The sequence below is a fragment of the Chiloscyllium plagiosum genome, chromosome 18 (assembly GCF_004010195.1).
Source record: "Chiloscyllium plagiosum isolate BGI_BamShark_2017 chromosome 18, ASM401019v2, whole genome shotgun sequence".
Classification (NCBI taxonomy): domain Eukaryota; kingdom Metazoa; phylum Chordata; class Chondrichthyes; order Orectolobiformes; family Hemiscylliidae; genus Chiloscyllium; species Chiloscyllium plagiosum.
The window spans coordinates 29,191,310-29,215,227 of NC_057727.1; the positions used below are offsets into that span (position 1 = coordinate 29,191,310).

Genomic DNA, 23,918 nt, shown 5'->3' on the forward strand with positions numbered 1-23,918 from the left:
CCCGGAGACTTATCAACCTTCAGGCCTAACAGTCTCTCCAACACCAAATACTGGCAAATTTAAATTCCCTTAAGTTCAGGTCCTTCAGCCACTGTTACCTCAGGGAGATTGCTTGTGTCTTCCCATGTGAACACGGATCTGAAGTACCCATTTAATTCCTCTGCCATTTCTTTGTTCTTAGTAATATTGTTTCTGTCTTCAAGGGCCCAATTTTTGTCCTAACCATTTTTTTGCCTTGCACATACTTAAAAAAGCTTTTACTATCCTCCTTAATATTCTTGGCCAGTTTACCTTCGTACCTCATTTTTCCTCTGCGTATTTCCTTCTTAGTAATCCTCTGTTGCTCTTTAAAAGCTTCCCAGTCCTCAGTTTTCCCACTTATCTTTTCTATGTTATACTTTTTCTCTTTTAACTTTATATGTTTCTTAACTTCCCTCATCAGCCACGGCCACCCCTGCCTCCTCATAGGATCTTTCTTCCTTTTAGGAATGAACTGATCCTGCAACTTCTACATTATACACAGAAATATCCGTCATTGTTCCTCCACGGTCATCCCTGCTAAGGTATTGCACCATTGAACTTTGGCCAGCTCCTCCCTCATAGCTCCATAGTTCCTTTTATTCAACAGGAGTACTGTCACTTCCGACTGTATCCTCTCCCTCTCAAATTGCAGATTGAAGCTTAATGTATTATGGTCACTACTTCCCAATGGCTCCTTCACTTCAAGGTCTCTGACCAATTCTGGTTCGTTACACAATACCAGATCCAGAATTGCCTGCTCTCTGGTCGGCTCCAGCACCAGCTGCTCTAAGAATCCATCTCTGAGGCACACCACAAAGTCTCTTTCTTGAGGTCCAATGCCATCCTGATTCTCCCAGTCTACCTGCATGTTAAAATCCCCCATAACAACTGTTGTTTTTTTTTTAATTTTTTTTTGGGTTTTGCCCCCAACATGGTCATCAATAAACCCTTAATCTCAGACATTTATTGAAATCAAATGCCCCCACCTCCCCTGTCAGGATTCAAACCCAGGTCCCCAGAACCGTTACCTGGGGAGACTATACCGCTAGACCATGCCCTCCCCGGCTGCAATACATCCCCCATGTTATGTGGCTGGTCCTGCTGAAAATGTGTTGCTGGAAAAGCGCAGCAGGTCAGGCAGCATCCAAGGAACAGGAGAATCGACGTTTCGGGCATAAGCCATTCTTCCTATGTGGCTGGTCCTGTCAGTTTCTGGACAGTGATGATCCCTGGATGTTGATTGTAGTGGATTTGAGATGGTAATACATTGAACCTCATTGGGAGCTTGCAAAACTTTTTCTTATTGAAGGTACTCAACTGATATTTGCATGTTGCAAATATTACCTCTCACATTTCAGCTCAAGGCTGCACATCAAAAATCCCCTCTGAATATTGAACTGTAGCAGACTTAATGAGTGGTTGCTGCTCAGAAAATAGCCTTTTATGAACCAATCCTGAATGGTATCAATCCCATAAGTGATTACCTGAAAGATAACCGCGAAGTTTATTTGTGGCTATGACTCTGCTACCTCCAACATTTCATCGTTATTGATGTTTCAGTTGTTTCAAGAAAGCACCACTGGTTGCCTTGATTACTCAGGTCCCAGAAATCCTGCTGGTCTTGTTGCTGTGTATTCAGCTTACAATTCTAGCTCTTAGGTACAAACAATTTTTGAAATCTTGAAGATGCACAATCAATTATAACTAATGCCTCACACTATTAGATGCCCTGCCCCAGAAAAATCTTGACCATTATCTACTTCTGGAGTGTCTTGCAGAAAGTGGTATGGTGGCAAATGGATGGACTCTGTCTAATTCCTGGTGTGCTACAGTTCCTCAGGCAGCTCTATGGCAGTACAAAGAAAACTTATTAATTCGAACATGTAAGAACTTCTTGAAGTACATTTTTTAAACAGTGCCCATTATGATTATTTACCCACCTGCTAACTACATAGAAGAGAAACAAAGGGCCTCCTCAGGCATGTTCTGCCATAGGCATGTTGATACAGCACAGAAACAGATCCTTCGGTCCAACTCATCCATGCCAACTAAGTTTCTCAAACTATACTAGTTCCACTTGCCTGCATTTAGCCCATATCCCCCTAACCTTTTCTATTCTTTTAAATATTGTAAACTGTACCTGCATTTACCAATTCCTCAGGCAGTTCATTCCACAAATGAACTAACTGTGTGTGAGAAATTGCTCCTCAGGTCCCTTTTAAATCTTTCTCCTCTGACCTTTAAAAATATGCCCTCTCATTTTGAACTCACCACTCTAGGAGAAAACCCTTTGCTATTTACTTTGTCTATGACCTTGATGATTTTATAAACTTCTGTAATGTCACCCCTCAACCTTCTTTTTTCCATTGAAAAATGTCCTTATAATTCAAATCCTCCAGTCCCAGTAACATCCTGGTAAGTCTACTCTGAACCCTCAATTACCCTGTATTCCTAAATATCCCCTTTCCTAGTCTGGCCTATGTGTGACTCCAAATACGCAGCAATGTGTTTGACACTTAAATGCCCTCAGAATGACTTAGCAAGCAACTCAGATCAAGGGCAATTGGGGATGGGTATCAAATGCTGGTCTTGCCAGTGATACCCACATCCCATGAAATAATAAGAAAAAAAATCTCAATAAAGTAAAAGAACATAAGATTTAGGTTGAGCACCCTGCCTGCATCACTCTGTGATAATCTCATGGCTGATCTGTTTGTGGTCTCAATTTCATTTTCTTGGCTGGCCCTCCCAGAACCCTTGAGTCCCTTGTCAATCAAAAATCTTTCCAATCCAGCCTTGAAAAATTCAATGACCAAACTGTACTGTAATTTAAGTCATCTTCCTGCCACTCAATAATCCAATACATCCATTTTCTTTAAAGCTTGTCAAAACCTGGAGGTTTGAGAAAATTCCTCCAAATATCAACATTCTTCAACAGTACCTAGCCTTGAAGTTCTAAATATGATTGAAATGGTGTTTCCTGAGGTTTCTGAGTTAGGCAATCACCACTGTGCTTTCCTAGATAAGAGGACATAAACAGACAGAATGTAAATGATAACTAAGTAATCTTTATGACCCCACTCTTTTTATTAATAAAAGGGCTCTTGGAGAGGTGAAATAGGCCTGAAAATGGGTTACCTTGCACTTGATGTAAAGTGAGCAAATGGGTGGAGACATAAATGCATCAGTTTGAGGGATTATTTATATTCCAGATGTCATTGCACAATACTGAATTTCTCCCATAATGGGGAATATAATTTGTTAATTGCACAAATAGTATTGATCTACCCATCCAACACTATCCAAGACTATCTCAACTTCAGCTCACTGAACAGGATACCCACTACTGAAAATTAAAAAGTAGCCATTCTGGGATTTCTCTTACATTGTTTACGGATCTCTCATGCGAAAGAAAGCTGCCTTCCCTCCCACCTGGAAATTGTTAGACTTTGTCTTAATTCCAGAAAATAAACAAGAGAAACGTTTTTCTCAGAAAAAAGAAGTGCTGGATCCACGCTGTGAAGCACCAACCAAGAAATCCTGTGTTTTCGCAATTTTGCATCCCATCACAAGAAACAAATCAAGAAATGGGTATATCCACTAAATGCACCAAGAACTAGATGGATTTTTGTCCCCATTTTGCTGCTGTCTCACAGCACTAAGGACCCAAGTTCAATTCCAGGCTCAGGTGATTGTCTGTGTGGAGTTTGCATGTTCTCTCCATGTCTGCATGGATTTCCTCTGGGTGCTCTGATTTCCTCTTACAGCACGAAGATCTGTAGATTAGGTCGATTGGCCATGCTGAAATTGTCTGTAGTATTCTGGAATGTGTAGGTTAGGTGGATTAGCCAAGGTAAATGCGGTTATGGGATGTGGTGGGGGCCTGGGGCTGGGTCTGTGAGATGCTCTTCGGAGGATTGATGGGCCAAATGGCCTCTTTCTGCATTGTAGGAATTCTATGATTTGTTGTCCCCCTCTCCTGTGGCCCAGTTTCAGATACAGAAAGCTTGGATTGCTACAAATACTCAGGCCATAACCAGACGTCAGCACCTTCCATGCAAGCTTCAGGTACTAATCACATGTCCTTAGGCTGCTCACTGTTTTGAAGAGGATAATTTAGGCTATCTTCCTCACCAGCCACACACATAGCTAAGTGAGGAGGGGGAAGAGGATGGAATGATGGCTAGCATGGGGCTCCAGGAGCTCTAGAGGTACAGTATAGCTAGCTGGAGCTGTTCCCCTGCTACACCGTGTTAAATTTAAAAGTAAGTATTTATAATTTAGTGGCAGCTTCCAACCTTTGTCTTTTCTGATCTCTGGTTACACCATTGAACAACCTATAAAACCCTTGGGAGAGGAAAGAGCAGTATTGGTTCGAGGTAGCCTGCACGTTGTTTGAATATTACCCTGCTCAATATAGTGTTAGATGTACTTCATACTCAGGAAACAACACTGAAATTGGTGTCTTTGTCTCCATCTCACACCTACAAAGTGGGCAAAGCAAGGTTCAATTTACCACCTTTTCTCCATCTGAGAAGTTTATTGAATCCGTAGTTATATAATCATGTGATTACTAAAACTGATTCGGTCACAATGTTTAAAAGGGAATGAAGAAAACAGGTAAAGAAGAAACTTAAGTACAGGGAGAGGTGGTTCACCATGACTTCTCAAGAGCAGCATGGAATGAGTAATAAAGACTAGCATAGCCAGTGATGAGCACATCCCATGAATGATTTCTTTTTAAAAGTGCTTCTCACTCTTTGAGACAGAAATTGGGGATTGTTTTGCTTGTGTTACACAATAGATGCATCAATGATCTATTTTGGAAATAATATTTTGCACCCATATTATGTCTGAAAGATACCCATCCAATAATAGGTCAATATATTTTTCAGGTGTCCATGCCAGCTTCTAAAAAGGTATTGTTTACCTTACACATGGCTGGTTTAAGTCCTTTTATGAAATTGTATAATTGGTGAAGCAGGAGCTAAAATTTTCCCATTGTTCAGTGACCAGTATGTTTTTAAAAAATATATTGAAGAATTGTTCTTTTTGAAGTTAGGAGTTAGAGTCTTCTCCTAACTCCTTCTCCCATTCCCTTCTCACATCCCCTCTTGGTGAGACAAGAAGCCCGAGATCCTAAAATAACCAAGCCATCTGTGGAGGAAACAACTCCCCCAAATAGTATTGATAAGACAAAAGGTTGAACGTAGGTTCAGCGGTAGATCCTGGTGAGTTACGAGGATGAAATCACTGGCTTGAGAACAGAGTTTATGGCAGCTCCAAACAGACAAAAAACATTGGTCTCCCTGTAAATGATTAGAGGAAATTTGGCTAATTCTGGAATCAGATGCTGTCTGACAATACAAGAGTGATGGTGGCAGACAATGCCATCATCATCAGAGCAATGCCATTCTCAACAAAATATATGTATTAAGTTCATAAGATTTATTGAATAATGCCAATATGTTTTGTTACAATATCTTGTTTCAGGTGTATGACACCTTATCTATCATTTCTTCCTAATAATCTTTTTGAGGATAGAATCCAGGATTTGATTGACAGTTTGTTGTTATATTGCTTGCCACGGTCCTCCCTTTTTTGTATTATGTGTCAGCCACATCTGAGATCAGGGTGGCTGACTGGTTTCCCCTTTAAAAGCCTTCTGAGAACACAGCTGGGCATTGCTCTCTGAAGTTATGCACTGTATCTGATTCAAAAAAGGATTGCAGCTCTTGTGATTCAGCAACACCCAAATCTACAACAATTTTGTGAACAATCCATGAGTTTTGACTTACCTGTGTTATTCCACTGTTTAATAGACTCCTAGTTACAATTCACAGTTGATGCACACTCACTTCTCATAGTGGGCATTATTTTGTCCACAGTATGAAAACAGACAATATTGTCGATAAACCAACAAAAGTAAATTCTTCCAGGAGTGATAGCGAATTTTATAATGAAAATTATAGGTTTTTATACTTGGACTTCCTTCTATGTGGGTTGCTTGCATTCTGTGTACTCATTTAACTGACACACAGATTATACCTCATGAATCCAGCCTCCTGATCCAAATGTTGGATAACATTGACGTAGTAGCCTAATAGTTCATCAAGTTATACCACAAAATGAAAGTGTGTCATTTCAAGCCAGCTGTTTCCCATTTGAGTTGGGCCATCAGGTGGAAGTAGATGTTTCTCTTCGGTAAGGGAGACAGAGAACTGAATCCACATCACACTTGTGTACCTTCCTTAGTTACCTGGAAGATAACATTAACACAGACTCAAAAGCAGTCAATTTGCCTAGATCCTTGGTCATGTCACTAGAAGAGTGTTTGGGATATTAATATATAGTGACATTTCCAGATAATGCATTTTATTTTTTAGGCTGGGCTTAGAACTCTGCATGACATTGGACCAGAAATTCGTAGAGCAATTTCATGTGATCTACAGGAAGAGGATATTATTGAGGGGACTCAAGAAGAGGATGAGGATATATACAGAGTAAGTTAACATCCCTTCAGTAACTCCTGTTTTGTGTTGCCTTAAGAAACTTTCAGTTACACAGACTATTTGCAGTGAAGGAATATGGAAATAATTTACCTATATAGGCATATAAATAAAAAAAAACATTGGTTAGCTTGGCATTAGCCTTTATTATGCATTCATTTTACCATGTTTGTGCAGCATTCATAGACATGGTAGCACTGACCACATTAATACCACTGACTATTTTAATTGGTGGTACAGATGTGGTGTCATCCAGTAACTAGGAGAGTTGACATAATGTCCAGAAGTCCATTGTAGAACATGACAAAATAGCACCTCATGATGATGGTGCATATTGTAGTCACCATTTATCATCATGTGCCGGCATAAGCTTTAAACAAAACATGTTTTTTGACATGTAAGTAAGTTCATATAAAGTTTCTGGTGAGATACAATGGGTATTCTTGCATCCATTGAACTTGACTACCGGTCTGCCTGTATTAGGATGTATGATATGTAACATTACATGTTTTTGCATCCACTGTATTATTTTGAGTATCAGAGACAGACAAAATTTAAAATGGAGTGCAGCCAATATATCCTGGCTAACAAAACGGAGGTAGAAATTCCTCATGATTAGTATCTATTCCATTAATATTGATTATACTGATAATGAACAGGATCTGTAAGTGGTGGCCTGAATGATACTGCCTGTTTCGTGATATCATCCTTGAAAAAAAGCTCTAGCTGATTATGCTTTACTTAAGGAGGCAGTCTGTTTCTCTTACGAACATTAGTGAAAGTTGAAATAATTTATTGCTCACTACGCCACTGAGGTTGCTGTGGATGTCCCTGTAATAGACAATTGTCTTACTGTATTTATAGTGGGAAATTTTAGAAAGAAGAGGCTATTTAGCTCAAAGGTTTTGGTTTTATTGACGTTCCCTTATCGGTGGGTTCCCTGATGTAATGCAAACTAGCATCCAAACTGTAAAATACCCTTTGAGTCTCCAATAAGTATTTGTTTGTCAAAAGTAATGAAAATTAATGCTCTAAAAATGTTGCCTCTTCCATAAATTGAACAGACCATTTGGCTTAACACATATTGCTGTCATTTCTACTTAAAGGATTCTTCAAGTAATTTTAAAGATAAAGAGTAAATACCCTATACTCATTGCTGTCAAGCCCGGCAAACTAATATGAAAGATGGGTGAGAGTTAACACAGACCAAATAAAAAAGAGTCATAGAATCATGAGAGAGTAGTAGTACAAAAACTAACATAACAACAATTTACTGATATATGGTTTTGAGTCTGTCAGCTCCACGTGGGCCCATGACACAGCAATATCCAAACTGAAACCATTATTTATACACATCTAATAGTGTGAGACAGTTAAATCATATAAAAGCATTGGAAAGTTTCCAATTGTACTTAGAATTATTTCAATTAAAATTCTGCAATAAATAAAAAAGGAAATTTAATGACAAACAATTGCTGTTGTTCAATTAGGTTTTGATTAAGTATCTTTCTGCATGTGAACGAAACCCCATACACATTCACTAAAACTTCCATCGCATGTGCTTTGTTCAACCCTTTTATAGCAACACATTTATGTTACTGCTATTTTTGCTTTTACCGCATTCATTTCCTGTCATTCATGTTACAGTCCATGTGGATACGTTCTACATTGCTACAATAAGGCCTCCTATTAAGTGACCTACTGCTAATAAGGATATTGTCAATTATAATCATATAGTGGCAGATAGAACACTCAACATGCAGGTTGTTTTATCTTGTACTTTGAGCTAATACTGCTACTTACACATTGAGATTCTGGTTTGGAGCATCTCAGGCTCTGGGGATCTGCACACACAAAAATTGCCTAAGGCAGCTTGTTTCTTTTGTTTTAAAGGTCTGATGTATTGTAACATTCTTTATTTAGTTCCAGATGTTGTAGTTTACTAAACACACTTGTCCCTCTTTCAAAGGCACTCAGTACCCAACTGAGAGCCATTGTAATGTTTCTGCCAGCTCCCTCACTCCTGTTCTGTGACACTGTTGCAAGTGAAGCTCAGTAAGGAAGAGGCCAGCAGCAGCAGGCATTGGGAGTCCTAGGTCTCAAGGAGGGCTCACTTAGCTCAGTTAAGTGCTTGGTTTGCTGTACATTTATTGGGCCTTCACAAAAAGGCAAATTACCCTAAAAAACTGACTCCAGGATAAGGTCAGAAATCTCATTCTGTCTCACTTACGACCAGGATGTCTTCAATCTGACCCAATCTCCTCACTAAATTGCCGATTTTTTTTTTGTTGGGCTTGAAATAAATGTTCTTTTAAAAAGTCATTATATAAAAGGGGAGGCAATGGCCTAGTGGTTTATCACTGGCCTGTCAATCCAGTGACCCAGGTGATGTTCTGCCGACCCAGGTTCGAATTATGCCACAGCAGATGGTGCAATATGAATCCAATAAAAATCTGGAATTAATAGTCTACCAATGACCACGAATCCATTATTGAATGTCAGGAAAAACCCATCTGGTTCACTAATGTCCTTTAGGGAAGGAAACTGCCAAGCTCACCTGATCTGGCCGACAGGGAGAAAGTGAGGGCTGCAGATGCTGGAGATCAGAGTAGGCCAGATCACATGATCTGGCCTACATGTGATTTCAGATGCATGGCAATGTGGTTCACTCTTAACTGCTCCCTGGGCAATTAGGGTTGGGCATGAAATGTTAGTCTATCCAGTGATGCCCTCATCTTGTGAATGAATAAAAAAAAGGATTTTAAAAATATAATATACATAATAATACTACAAGATTAAATATATTTATAATAATGCTTAAAGAAACTCAATTTTAACTATTTTTCTTTTGACATTTTCAGAGAAGTGGTGGCCTGTTTGGCAACCATGTTAACCATGTACCTGTAAAAGAACAAAACTTCGTCCAGCAAACAAATGTTACACAGCGGCCTCTGCAGGTTAAACGACCCTCAACTCCACCAATAACTGATTCTGAAAAATCACCACCTTCATCCAACTTTGAGAATTCCATATCACATAACCAATTTAATCATAGTTTTTCAGGAAAGGTATCTCCAAATTCCACTAATGCTAATCTCAATAATGCCAATGTGTCCAAAATTGCAAATGGAAAGCACCCCAGCTCCTTAAAACATAAGCAAGCCACTAGTAAAAATTCCAACTCCGACACATTGTATGTTGAAAAGCCAAGAAGGTCGAGCAGCAGAAGGTAAGAACTTTCAATCACTTCTCTTATAGAGTAAGCAATACTTTAAAAATTAAGATTTGTTCATTATTACAAAATGCACAGTGAAGTAATATTTGTTCATTCAAAAGGGAATTGATTAACTGAATTGAGAAAAAGATTCAAATGTTTGCCTTAAAATGTTTACATTCTTTATCTGTTTTAATTAAACATGGCACATGTGTCACAATGAACAAAGAATATTTGTCTTTTTAGTTGAGAAAATGAATTCCCTGATATATGAAATGTAAAAATGTCAATATTAAATAATGAACTTGCCACCTTTTTAACTTATATACATTAATCTGCTATTCTTATCTGGTCTAACCGACATCTGCCCTCTAAAATGGCCCAGCAAGTCTCTCAGGTGTATTTACAAAGTCTAAAGAAAGGAATGTAACAGACAGCACATCCTATCATTGACCTAGGCACCAGAAATAACAACTCAGTCCTACTAATCCTGCTTATTAATATTTGGACCTCGTGCTGAAACTGGGAGCGCCATCCCACCAACTAGTCAAATAACAGCCTGCAATCGTCATACTCATAAACCATAATTTGCAGACAATGACACAGATGTTCCACTGACCATCCCTAGGAATATTCTGTCTCACCAGCTGAAAGATCCAAACAGAGGTGGTGCAATCGGGAAGGATTTCCCTGGGAGTCATCAACATTGATGCCTAATCCTATTAAGTTAGCAAATCAGACCTGAGAAAGGAAACTTCCTGCTGATTGCAAGAAGTGCTGGGGAGAGCCAAGAGTACGGAATGTACTCTGGTTGGGGGCCTTATGTCTATCACCATGAGTGGCTTAGTGGCACCTTCTATTGACTAAGCTGGCTGAGTCATAAAGAACAAAGCTGCTAGACTGGGAGTGCAGCAGGTGGTGAAGGACAAACTTATACTCAAGAACGAGCTGCACGGGAAATATGTTTAAAAGGTTTAATTATGTTTGATTTTATGACATTAAATCATATTGTAAGACTACAGTTAGTTAACTATAGGATCTGTCTTACAAAAACAGTTATAGAAAAACAATAAAGAGACTAATATTGCGAAGCATTGAGCAGTGAGAGTTAGGATTCAAGATGATACCCTCACTAGAAATTGGTGTCAGTTCAATTGCTTACAGTGATAGAAACAGTGCTGTCGGTGCTCTCTTGTTTCACCCATTGAATTCCACTTTAGGATGATTACTTGGCTTTTCAGCAGGTGGTGTATTTTCTTGCAGTCCAGCATAATGATCATTTGCCATGCTAATCAGTTATTACATCTGTAATTAAAATGTAAATCTGTAATTAAACCTTGTTTAAAGAGGAGTTGGCAAAATCACTGTCATCATATTTCCAGTTGCTAATTGCCTTGGCTGGCTGGTCTTGAAACAGAGCAGGAATGGCAATTCATTTTGCTAGTTAGCAGGTTAGAACTTTGGAGATGGTTTCATTGCAATATTTTTAAAAGCATTTTCCGCCATGATAGCTTCCCGAAAATCAGTCTTGTTTTTCTAAATTTAGATCCTGGTTTTGAGTTAACTCCTTTCAGGTTAGTTGTACAAGTTATTTTTGTGGAGAGTGACCTTCTCCCATACATAACAGTCCTTTTCTCCACTATTTCTATAATATTAACCAAATCATTAATTCATCAAATCTATGAAGCCTTTTCTGTTAGTATTGCAATACAAACTACTTACATGCAACCCCAACTGAGGATGCAGTTGTTTAAAATACCTATATTAGGATATTAGCCCCATTGAAAAGTTTGAGAACTTCCATGAAATTCACATCAACCAAACCAAGGATTAATGAAAAACCAGTCAAACTTCCCTCAGTTTGAAATTTATAATGGTAATATTGTTTTTATATATTCAACTTCCAAGATTGAAATATTGCCAAGTGGAAGATTTATCATCTGCGTTAAACACAAATTACGTCAGTTGGCTTAAAATGAGTCTGTGACTTGTGCTAACCCTGGCAGTTTAATATACTCTAATTACTAGGTAATTTCAACCATGAATATAGATTCGTGAGTATCAGCGATGACACCCTAGCATTTGGTAGCCATTAATTAAGTTTCATTAAAGGTCAGTTTTGCACTTAAAATCTCAATAGGCAGTAAGGCAGTAATACTTTGTTCACCTAGAGAATCCATTTTGGATAATACTAAAAACAACATTTAGAGATGCATTGAGAGGGGTTGTGTATTTACAAATATGCATTTAACCAACTGTCATTTTGACATATACAGTTGCCTCAGGTGATGGTACTTAACTTTAGAATGTGGAGGCTAGTGACAAGCTCAGTCATCATTGGAACTGGTGCCTTTCAGTTGAAAGATTAAACTGAGATCCTGTCTACCTTTTCATTGGGTGTAAAAAAAATCTTATGCACTGTCTGAAGATTGACATACGATCAGTTTCACAAATTGTATGGCTGCATACAAACTTCCAAAATTAATTTAAGATACAAGAAGAATGAGCATTCTGAAAACTTTTCAATGAAATTTATATCCACTGAGAAAGTGAAAAGCAGGATGGCTTACTAAATTGTTTTTGCAGATAGCTGGCTGGAGCTTGATTGGCTGAATGGCCTCCTGTTTTGCAATGTTTCAATGATACCTTCGCCCTGTTTTGTCAGGGAACTTAACCTTTCGAAAATTTTGCTTTGTTATTTTTCAGACAATGTTTTTCAAAATTCTGCTACACATTAATCAGTAATATACCAATAAATCTTGTATTTAAAGATTGAAAATGCCAATCTGAGTTTCAGATCAAAATTTAGCCAAACTGAGTCATTTTTGGTCTGTTTCAAAACACCCAAAGTTTTCTATTTCCTACCAGAATATATTACTTTTGGGTGATGGAAAACATTAATGCACCATAAAGATATCATGACACAACCTTACTCTGTACTTGTTGTCTCTTTGGCAGAGATAGTAGGGAGCTGTCAGTCCCATGGGTATACTAAGTGAGAAACAGTATGTAACATTCCACCACTCCATGGCATATTATTAGAGCACTGATTTACTGATGTGGTTTAAATATGAAATCATAATAAATAGCATTTGGGTCTTTGAACCTGCCCTGCAATTTATAAGACTGTAACTCCACCTTGATCTTTCGCCATGACATAGATCTATTCTTATACTAAATGAGTTAGTTCTTGTGGCTTGCCTCTTCTACTTGCTCCATTGTGATATCATGGCATCATTGAGCCATGATTATTAACCCTAAGACAATGACAAAGCCACATAAAGAGAGGAAGAACAAAGAGATGTGTTTGCAGTGCAGATTTCTCCACATCAATGCTAAATCTGTTCTACTCTTTGATAATTAGACATGCATTTACTGTGGGAAAAAGTGATATGTACTAATTCTTTACATGTTCAGGGAAATTGCCAGGAACAACAGCTTGGCCAAATATTGTCAAAATGTTTGCAATGTAACTTGTAAGTTAGGATGCCAGGTAGTCTAGAATGCCAACTCACAACTAAAAGATTTTGAGAGAATATTCTTAGCTGCCAGATTAATAAGCTTTTGAATAAAACTAGAAATTGACCTGATTAAGGACCACATACTCAACAGACTAACAAAAATAGTAAGCAAAGACGTCATCTGATATAATACATATAATTATATTTATCACCAACATTAGTTTTCAAGCAACAACTATTGATTGATTTCATAATTTTAAAGTTTAATTTGAAAGGTCAATGTTGCTTTTGTGAAAGAGCAATTTTTGAACTAGAAAAATATTGAAATATAACTTATTTTCTAACCTTATTTTTCAAACTACTTTGTGGACCAGAACGCGGTATCATGAAACTAACGTTAGGTATGTCCTTTAATATTTGAATTGTTCAAATAATACTTTTCACATATTATTTTGTGGTTGAACACTAAAAGTGGTACAAAAACAAAGAATTGTGAATCCTTGGAATTTGAAATGAAAATGGAAAATGCTGGAAGTAGTCACAGTAGGTGAGATAGCATCTTTAAAGTGAAGAACAGATCTAATGTTTCAGCTCAATGACCTTTCCTCAGCATTGATCTCTTTCCAGCATTTTGTGGGTTATTTTCTAATCTTCAAAGTTGTTTTGATGTGTTTTAGTTTAAATATTGAAGCATTGATTTTGATACTTATTTAAATATTATTAAAAATCACACAACCCCAGGTTATAGTCCAACAGGTTTAATTGGAAGCACTAGCTTTCGGAGCACTGCTCCTTCATCAGGTGGTTGTGGAGTACACAATTGTAAGACACAGAATTTATAGCAAAATTTATAGCAAATGTAACTGAAATTATACATTGAAAAATACCTTGATTGTTTAAGTCTCTCATCTGTTAGAATGACCATGATAGTTCCACTTCTTTCATATGTAGATCACAAAACTCTTTTTACAAGTTACATTCTCAAGTTAACTATAACAATTGGTGTCAGGCCAGATAAGATGTTGAAGGTGTTAGCCCGCTGTGTTCTGTTGTATGTGCCATAATGTTTAAACTGATTCTAATCTGAAAAATGAGTTAACAGAGTCTTACATGGATTCACCCCATATATGTGTGTGTGTGTGTGTGTGTGTGTGTAAGTAAAAGGGTCTAAGTCCATGAGAGGGTGCATTCTGCACAACAATCAACAGACAGGAGTGTGCCCTCCCAGTTGGAGAACACTTCAGCGGACCAGGACATTCGACCTCAGACCTTCGAGTGACCATCTTCCAAGGCAGACTTCGGGACAGGCAGCAGCAAAAAGTGGCCGAGCAGACTCCCAAACTCTCACATGCACTCTCTCACAGGCTTAGACCCCATTACACACGCTCACACACACATGCATACACGTTCTCTCACAGACACACACACCCACACGCACAGAGACACATATATGTTTGTGGGGTGAATTTGGACTTGCAGAGTTACATTGTACTTTGCTCAAAAACTCCATGAATCCATGTAAGACTCTGGTAACTCATTTTTTAGATTAGAGTCAGTCGAAACATTATGGCACAGACAACAGAACATAGGGGGCTAACACCTTCAACATCTTATCTGGCCTGACACCAATTGTTACAGTTAACCTGAGAATGTAACTTTTAAAAAGAGTTTTGTGATTTACATATGAAAGAAGTGTAACTATCATGGTTATTCTAACAGATGAGAGACTTAACAAGCAATCAAGGTATTTTTCAATCTATAATTTCAGTTATATCACACTGTAAACTTTTGCTATAAATTCCGTGTCTTACACTTGTGTACTCCACAACCACCTGATAAAGGAGCAGCGCTCCGAAAGCTCGTGCTTCCAATTAGATCTGTTGGACTATAACCTGGTGTTGTGTGATTTTTAACTTTGTACACCCCAGTCCAACACTGGCATCTCCAAATCTTAAATATTATTGTTTTCCTCACAGTATTTTATTACAATCATAAAATGTTTTGATATTTTTATATGGAATTTGTTTTTGTGAATTGCATATATTAACAGTTCATATATTTAGCGTTCATTAGCAGAGGGATTGAATTTAGCGTTCATTAGCAGAGGGATTGAATTCAAGAGTCATGAAGTGATGTTGCAGCACACTTGGTTAGGCCACATTTGGAGTACTGTGTGCAGTTCTGGTCGCCTCACTTTAGGAAAGATGTGGAAGCTTTGGAGAGGGTGCAGAGAAGATTTACCAGGATGTTGCCTGGAATGGAGAATAGGTTGTACGAGGATAGGTTGAGTGCGCTAGGCTTTTTCTCATTGGAACGGCGAAGGATGAGAGGTGACTTGATCGAGGTTTATAAGATGATCAAAGGAATAGATAGAGTAGACAGTCAGAAACTTTTTCCCCGGGTACAACAGAGTGTTACAAGGGGACACAAATTTAAGGTGAAGGGTGGAAAGTATAGGGGGGATGTCAGGGGTAGGTTCTTGACCTAGAGAGTGGTGGGGGCATGGAATGCACTGCCTGTGGGAGTGGCAGAGTCAGAATCATTGGTGACCTTTAAGCAGCAATTGGATAGGTACATGGATGGGTGCTTAAGCTAGGACAAATGTTCGGCACAACATCTTGGGCCGAAGGGCCAGTTCTGTGCAGTATTGTTCTATGTTCTATGTTCTAACAGGAATATCAAAATGCCAAAACTTTTTTTTAAAAATAAGCTTGTTTTAATGTTATACCTTAATTCACTGTAGATCTGATTCAGGTGATGGTTTTGTGCCCACTATTTCTCAAGAGGAACCAAAGCCAGATGACTGGTTTGAGGATGAACATTATTCAGGAGATCAGGAATATTTTAGTGGGGAGGAGTATTATGAAGAATACGGTACGCAGTCAGTGGATAGGTAAGGTAACTGCATCATAACTATATCCATCTTGTAAATCAATTTAGGAAAAATAAAAATTCCCTTTCCTATGGAAAGCAGTGATAGTCTCACCACTTATATATGGTCATTTTTAAAACCATTTTAAAACTGTTAATCGAGAGTTAATTGTCAATATTTGCTGCAGATAACAATCACATTGGTTGCTTCTCCATTCTATATCATTTGTGAAGATAAGATTAATGGAAGTGTAACTCAATAAATTTAACAGAGTCTTTAAGAATAAAAGATTTATAATATTTTCATAGTTTTATTCATTCATGTTATCAGGGAAGAAATACACTGTCAGCTTTGGGTCCAATACTGGCATAAATGCAACAAATCAGCAAGGACTGCCACCGTTCACTTAAATGTATTAGGTCAATTAAATATGTTAGTGTTAGCCCTAACAGCCATTCATAGATCTGCCTAGTGGTGCATAATCAAGACTACAAGGGAGTATAGATTGTAATTCAAATATGTTAGTCGGATAATGGCTGTATACCAGCTGAAAAATGTTTTATTATGTTCCTTTTCTTCCAATTTCCTTTATACAATGAAGACAAATACATAGTGACTATCAGAATCAAACTCAAAGTAATGACCTGGATTTTGAAAGACCAAAGGGTTACCATCACCCCTGTGGTTACTATGAGGAAGATGAGCCTTACAGTTACGCTGGATACCGGCGCTCACCAAGGCGACGATTGCTTCCACCAACACCTATAGGTGAATAGTTTCTTAGACCAGTTCAGTAACATTTTTGTATTTCTTTAATTCACTTTTGTGTTTACATTGGCGCGTTCTATTTATTGACTGTAATCTAACAGTGCAGTACTGGAAAATACTATTTGAAGTTTTCAAATGTAAGTTTACTTTATAGGAGCTTTTGATGCATTTTAATCAAAATTTTGCTATTGTTACGAACATTATAATGTTGCAAGACTTGCCAGAAATTTCAGAAAAAGACAAGTTTTGTCTTTCATTTGTTAATAAAGTCAGTGGAACCCAATTGAATGCATATACAATGAATTGGGAAAAAAATTACTTACGTTTGTCCAATGCAAAAAATACTTGGTGAATGTTTAGAGACCATTGTCTTTTTTCACAATTGATGATGTTGAGTTACAAACCAGTAAGAGGGCTATTCTCATATAAATTGCTCAAAATATACATTTTGAGGAAGTTGCCTAAAATTGTATTTCTCTTGAGAATTCTATCTAGATCAAGTTTTAGATTCAATTAAGTAAGTTATTTTTGTCACACTTTTCATAAATGAAAAGTGGCATATGACACAGGTAGAGCCACCACTGATGGGATCTGCCACTACATATGTTTGGTGCTTACATTCAATTTGGAGAAAAAAAAATTCTTCTGCAGCAACAGAAGGCTTACTTTCAACTAAATTATTCTCACAATTCCAAGTACTGACATTATCCCAGTTTTTAAATAGACTTAAATCCATAAAAACAGCATTGTGTGTAGGATCTTGGACTGTGGATGCTATGCTATACATGAGTAAAAAGTGAAGGACGGGGGGCTGATAGAGGTATAATGAAGACAAGTTATTTTTAAGAATACTCTATAAAAGCAAGAGAGAGAAATTGTTTCAGAAAAGAAACCCTGTAGACAGGATGACAGGTGTTTGAAGTTTAATGGCTGATACAGCACATAAGGCACTTTCAGCAGAGGTAAAGGTCACGGGACAGCAAGTCAATCCATACAATAAGTACAATTACATGTCTCTGAATATCCCACTTTTATAAAGAAACATGCATGACTATCATATGCAGTTACAAGTTATGCCAGTTACCCAATATACATTGGTTCTACACTGTCCTGCTCAGTATAAAATTTTCCCAAGTTATGTGTTGTACAGAGTTTAACATTGTCTTCTGCGCACCAAGATCTAGATCATTTATATACATCAGAAAAAGCAAGAGTCCCAAAACTGAATTCCACTACAAACCTTTTCCCAATCAAAAATACCCATTAAATCATTATTCAGTTTACTAATGCTGAGCCAATTTTGTATCTATATTGGTGCTGTATCTTTTATTACCATAACCTGTAACTTGCTTCACAAGTTTATTTGTATGTGGCACTGGGAGTAATCTGAAGATGGTTAATTTTAAGAGTTCCTGCTTGTTGGTTTTCTACTTAGCTCTCTAAATTCAGATTCAGAATCACATTCCTTTTCCAACCTATATCATTAGTACCAATATGTACCAGGACCACTGGCTGTTCACCCTCTCCCAGAAGAATGTTCTGTAACCATCCTGTGATATCCCCAACCCTAGCACCAAGGAGGTAATAAGCCACCTGGTCTGTTTCCATGCTGTATCACTCTATGACTATGACTATAAGAGTCATATTGAAGGCAGCAGAAACATCTGTCTGTTCCCCTCACTGAAGAAACCCCTATCAATACTGCCCTTCTGATCTTCTTTCTCCTCTACTGTACAGCTGGGCCAACAATGTTGCCATGATTTTGACTTTTGTTGCACACCTCCAAGGATCCATCTCTCTTAGAGATATCTAGAATGGAAAGCAGTTAGTGAGTTGGACCCTGGGACTTCTGCACTACCTGGCTCTTTCTCTTGGATCAACTGGCAATCATCCATTTCCTGTCTGCCTGTTTGCCCTAACTTGCTGTTTAGCTACCTGTCTGGATGTGCTAGCCATCTAGTTCTCTGCCTCGCGGATTCACCTCAGTGACTCCAGCTGCTGCTTCGTCTCTAGAACCTGAAAATCAAGCTTCTGCATTACAAACTTAGTGTTTAAATCATGCTGGTCTCCTAAAAGCACATATGCATTTATCAGTCTTTGTTGATCTGGCATTTACTTATTCCTTGGATGATATTCTTCTCCAGGCAGTGATATGCCCATGGTCACTATTGTTGTTCCATTGGTCATTTTATACTGCGTGCAGGTGATGAATTCACATCTTTTTGATCAATTGCTTATAGTGGAGGTGCAAACTGACAGTTGCTCAGCCACAAGTCTCAAATTGCAACATGGTTGAGAGTCTTGAAAATTGTCACTCTGACTGACTGTCTAATGTTCAGCTCTAACAATGACTTGACATTTTAACGAGTGAAGTCTGCCTTGTCATTTCACTTTGGTTTTGTCACTTTTGTAAGTACAGTTTGGTTGTACCCCGGCTTTGCTCTTAGGATTGGGTTCTATCCCTCTCCCTGGCACCTGACTGAGACTAAGCCAATCTGTTAGCAACCTTGGTGTCATATTTGCACCTGAAATGAGCATTCACCAAAGCATTTGTGCCATCACTATGACTATCTGCTTTCTCCTCCAAAATATTGCCTCTGTCTTTTCTTATATCTGCTGCTGAAACATTCACTCATGCCTTTGTTATCTAATGACTTGACTATTGCTAAGCAGTCCTTGCTGCTTTCCTACATTTGTAAACCTGAGACATCCCAAACTCTGCCTCCCATGTCTTAAAACATGTCAAGTATCTTTTTTCTATCATCTCTGTACTCACTGACCTACATTGACACCTGATCAGGCAATGCCTTATCTTTATTTCCATATTTTCCCTGTGGCCTTGCCGCTCACCATTTCTGAAATCTCCTTCATGATATATACTGTATATTGTTCTAATTCTGAACTCTCAAACATCCCTGATTTTAATTGCTCTTCCATTGCTGGTTTTGCATTCAGCTGCTTATGTCTTATACTCTGGAATTCCCTATCTACATCTTTCTAGCTTGCTTTCTTCCTTTAAAATGCTCCTTAAAACTTTCCCCATCATCAAGCTTGTGACCTGATTTCCTTACATGGCTTAGTGTCATTGTTTTTTTACAATGCTGCTGTGGAGAACTTGGATTTTTTTTTTATTATTCATTTGTGGGACTTGGGCATCACTGGCTGGCCAGCACTGATCACCCATCCCTATTTGCCCTTGAGAAGGTGGTGGTGGTGAGCTGCCTTCTTGAATCACTGCAGTCCATTTGCTGTGGATTGACCCACAATACCAGGAGGGACTTCCAGGATTTTGACCCAATGACTGTGAAGGAATGCCAGTATATTTCCAAGTCAGGGTGGTGAGTGACTTGGAGGGGAATTTGTAGGTTGTTGTGTTCATAAGTACCTGCTGCCCTTGTCCTTCTAAGTGAAAGTGGTCGTGGGTTTGGAAGGTGCTGTCTGAAGATCTTTGATGAATTTCTGCAGTGCATCTTATAGATAGTACTGAGCACCAGTGGTGGAGGGATCGAATGTTTGTAGATGTGGTGCCAAGCGGGTTGCTTTGTCCTGGATGCTGTCAAGCTTCTTGTGTTGTTAGAGCTGCACCCATCCATCACACTCCTGACTTGTGTCTTGTTGATGGTGGATAGACTTTGGGTTATCAGGTGAGTTACTCACTGCCATATCCCTAGTCTCCGACCTGCTTTTGTAGCCACTGTGTTTATGTGGTGAGTCCAGTTGAGTTTGTGGTCAATGCTAATCCCAAGGATGTTGACAGTGGGGGATTCAGTGATGGTAATACCGTTGAATGTCAAGGGGCGGTGGTTAGAGTATCTCATACTTTTTATTCTGTTATATTTTATAAGAATACAAGTTTTGTGATATTTACTCAAGTAATAATAAATTTGTGTTCACAGCAAATCGGAGGCCTTCCTTCAATTTTGAGTGTCTGCGCAGACAAAATAGTCAAATTGATGTCTCACTATCACCTATATTCCAACAGCGAACTGCTCTCCCACTACATTTAATGCAACACCAGGTAAATACCCTGATTCCAATACATGCATTGATCCTTCATTTAATGTGAAAATGATCATATAGTGCTTCACCAAAGGAAATTTCTCAAATTATTAAGGATAGTAATAAGTGCAATTGTAAAATTGCTGCAGTTCTTTCAAAGACTGTTATCGGGAAGTTCCCTCACTCAGTTATGGTGGTGAATAACTGAAAAATACAGACTAACAATAAGCTCGGTTAATTGACTTTTTCATCACAATTGTGCTGTACCGAGTCACACATGCAGTTGATGTGAAACTGTTTGTATACATATGAGAGCCAGAAGCAAGCTTGCTTCTGATGTAGCCTTTGCTCAAGTAGCCTGCAATGCCCAATGTATACCTAACTACATTTAAGAATTATGTTTGCATGAAAACTTAGAAATAATGATGTCAATGAGGAATCATTATATTGAGACAAGGCAACTGATGAATAATAGAGAGGAAAATAAAATCTAGCACGTTACATGTGGTATGTAGCAATTGATACGTCATAAAATAATTAAAACATAATTCCTTAAAGTATCCAGTAGCAAGGAAAGTAACTTTTGATCATATATGTTTTGTGCACCAGTTACCTACTTTTCTAGCCAACCTGTTCAGAGATGATGTTACACACCTCTGGAACAGGTGAGACTTGAATCCGGGCCTCTCAGTAGGCTCTGCCACATTTTTTAATGAAACACCTTTCCTTAAGTGCACGTTTCCTATTGTACATTATGTAAAGGAACACAGGAATAGGAGAAAGCCATTGAGATTGCTTTGCCATTCAATATGATCATGCCTGATCATCCACATCAAACATTTTCCCCCACATTACTCCCATAACCCTTTATGTCACAGTTATTAAGAAAACTGTCAATCTCTACTTTAAACATACTTAACAACTGAACTTCCAAAGCCCTCTGGTGTGGAGAATTCCAAAGATTCACAAGTCTCTGAATAAAAAAATGATTCTTCTCATCTAAATCCTCAGTTTCTTTTCCCTTATTTTGAAATTGTGTCTCCTGGATCTAGACTCCTCAACCAGGAGAAACATCTTGCCTTCATCAACACTGTCTATCCTTTTAAGTATTTTAAAAGGGAGACCCGCCATCCCCAGAACAAGTCTGGTGAACCTTCGTTGCAATTCCTTTGTATCAATAATATCCTTCCAAACGTTAGGGAGCTAAAACTATGTACAGTAGTCCAGGTTCAGTGTAACCAAAGGTCTATACAATTGATACAAGTCTGTACTATACTTGGGATGTACATCAATTCCTTTTGGGATAAACAAATATTGTTGGGATGTCATGTTGCAGCTGTACAGGACATTGTTTAGATCATTTTTGGAATACTGGGTTCAATTCAGGTCTCCCTGCTACATGAAAGGTGTTGTTAAACTTGAAAGGGTACAGAAAAAATTTACAAGGATGGTGCTGAAGTTGGAGGATTTGAACTGTAGAGAGAGGCTGCATAGGCTGGGGCTAATTTCCCGAGAGCATCAGAGGCTGAGGGGTGACCTAAAAGACGTTTATAAAATCATGGGCATGGATAGGACAAATAGCCAAGGTCTTTTCCTAGGATAGGGGAGTCCAAAACTAGAGGGATAATTTAAAGGTGAGAGGAGGAAGATTTAAAAAGGACCAATGGGGCAACCTTTTCACACAGAGGATGGTGCATATATGGAATGAGCAGCCAGAGGAAGTACGATTACATTTAAAAGGCATCTGAATGGGTATATGAATAGGAATGGGTTAGAGGGATATGGGCCAAATGGGACTAGATTAATTTAGGATATCTGGTCAGCATGAATGAGTTGGACTGAAGGATCTGTTTCCATTATGTACATCTCTATGACTCTATTAACATACCATTGACATTTCTAATTGCTTGCTGTATCTGCATATTAGCCTTCAATGACTTATGGACAAGAATTCCTCAGGCCTTTGTCTACCTACACTTTCTACCACTCATCATTTCAGAACTATTCTGTCAGGACGGACAGATGTGCAAAGCGGATAACTTTACATTTTTCTTTGTTGTATTCCATTTGTCATGTTCTTGTCCACTTACTAAGTCTATTTAAGATTTCTTGAAGCTGATTGTGTGTTACACGTTTGTGTATTCCTTACAACATTCATTCCCACTAAACTCTATATCATCTACGAGTTCAAAATATTATAATTAGTCCCTTTGTCCTCAGGATATGTATTGTGAAAAGCTGGTACCCAAGTATGATTCTTGGGGTACCCCACTAGTCACAGCCTGCCAATGCAAGGATGATCTCATTTATACCTTCTCCCAGTTTTCTTCTATTGGCTAATCCTTAATCTATGCCAGTTCATTACCTCTTATCCCATTTGTTATAATTTTATTAAGCAGTCTCCTGTGGGGCACTTTATCAAAATCTAAGTGTACTATGTTCACCTTTATCAATTCTGTTAGTAACACTTTGAAAAATAGATTGTCAAACACAATTTCCCATTCTATTTCCCATGCTATCTCTAATCATCTCATGATTATCAAGTGTCTATTTGTCACATCCTTTATAATACTCTAGCATTTTCATACAACTGCTGTTAGACAACAGGTCTGTGACAATAGACAGTAGACAATAGGTGCAGGAGTAGGCCATTCTGCCCTTCAAGCCTACACGACCATTCATTATGATCATGGCTGATCATCCTCAATGAGTATCCTGTTCCTGCCTTATCTCCATAAACCTTGATTCCACTATCCTTGAGAGCTCTATCCAACTCTTGCTTAAATGAATCCAGAGACTGGGCCTCCACTGCATTCTGGGGAAGAGCATTCCCACACACCCACCACTCTCTGGGTGAAGAGGTTTCTCCTCATCTCTGTCTTAAATGGCCTACTCCTTATTTTTAAGCTGTGTCCTCTGGTTCGGGGCTCACCCATCAGCGGAAACATGTTTCCTGCCTCCAGAGTGTCCAATCCTTTAATAATCTTATACGTCTCAATCAGATCCCCTCTCAGTCTTCTAAACTCAAGGATATACAAGCCCAGTCGCTCCAATCTTTCAACATAAGATAGTCC

General features: G+C 38.4%; 1 protein-coding gene across 12 annotated transcripts in view; it reads left to right on the plus strand.

Annotated features, from left to right (window-relative positions):
• Positions 1-23,918, plus strand: part of LOC122559001 (voltage-dependent L-type calcium channel subunit alpha-1D-like) — a 617,537-nt gene that overhangs the window by 568,927 nt on the left and 24,692 nt on the right. For 9 of the 12 annotated variants that reach the window (XM_043708058.1, XM_043708059.1, XM_043708061.1 and 6 more), the window contains 6 exons: positions 6,408-6,524; positions 9,392-9,759; positions 13,580-13,606; positions 15,949-16,098; positions 16,679-16,845; positions 20,742-20,863. In XM_043708058.1, coding sequence (XP_043563993.1) covers positions 6,408-6,524; positions 9,392-9,759; positions 13,580-13,606; positions 15,949-16,098; positions 16,679-16,845; positions 20,742-20,863 — 951 coding nt within the window. The remainder of the gene's footprint in view (positions 1-6,407; positions 6,525-9,391; positions 9,760-13,579; positions 13,607-15,948; positions 16,099-16,678; positions 16,846-20,741; positions 20,864-23,918) is intronic. The other 3 variants (XM_043708060.1, XM_043708069.1, XM_043708064.1) reach the window with 2 other exon arrangements.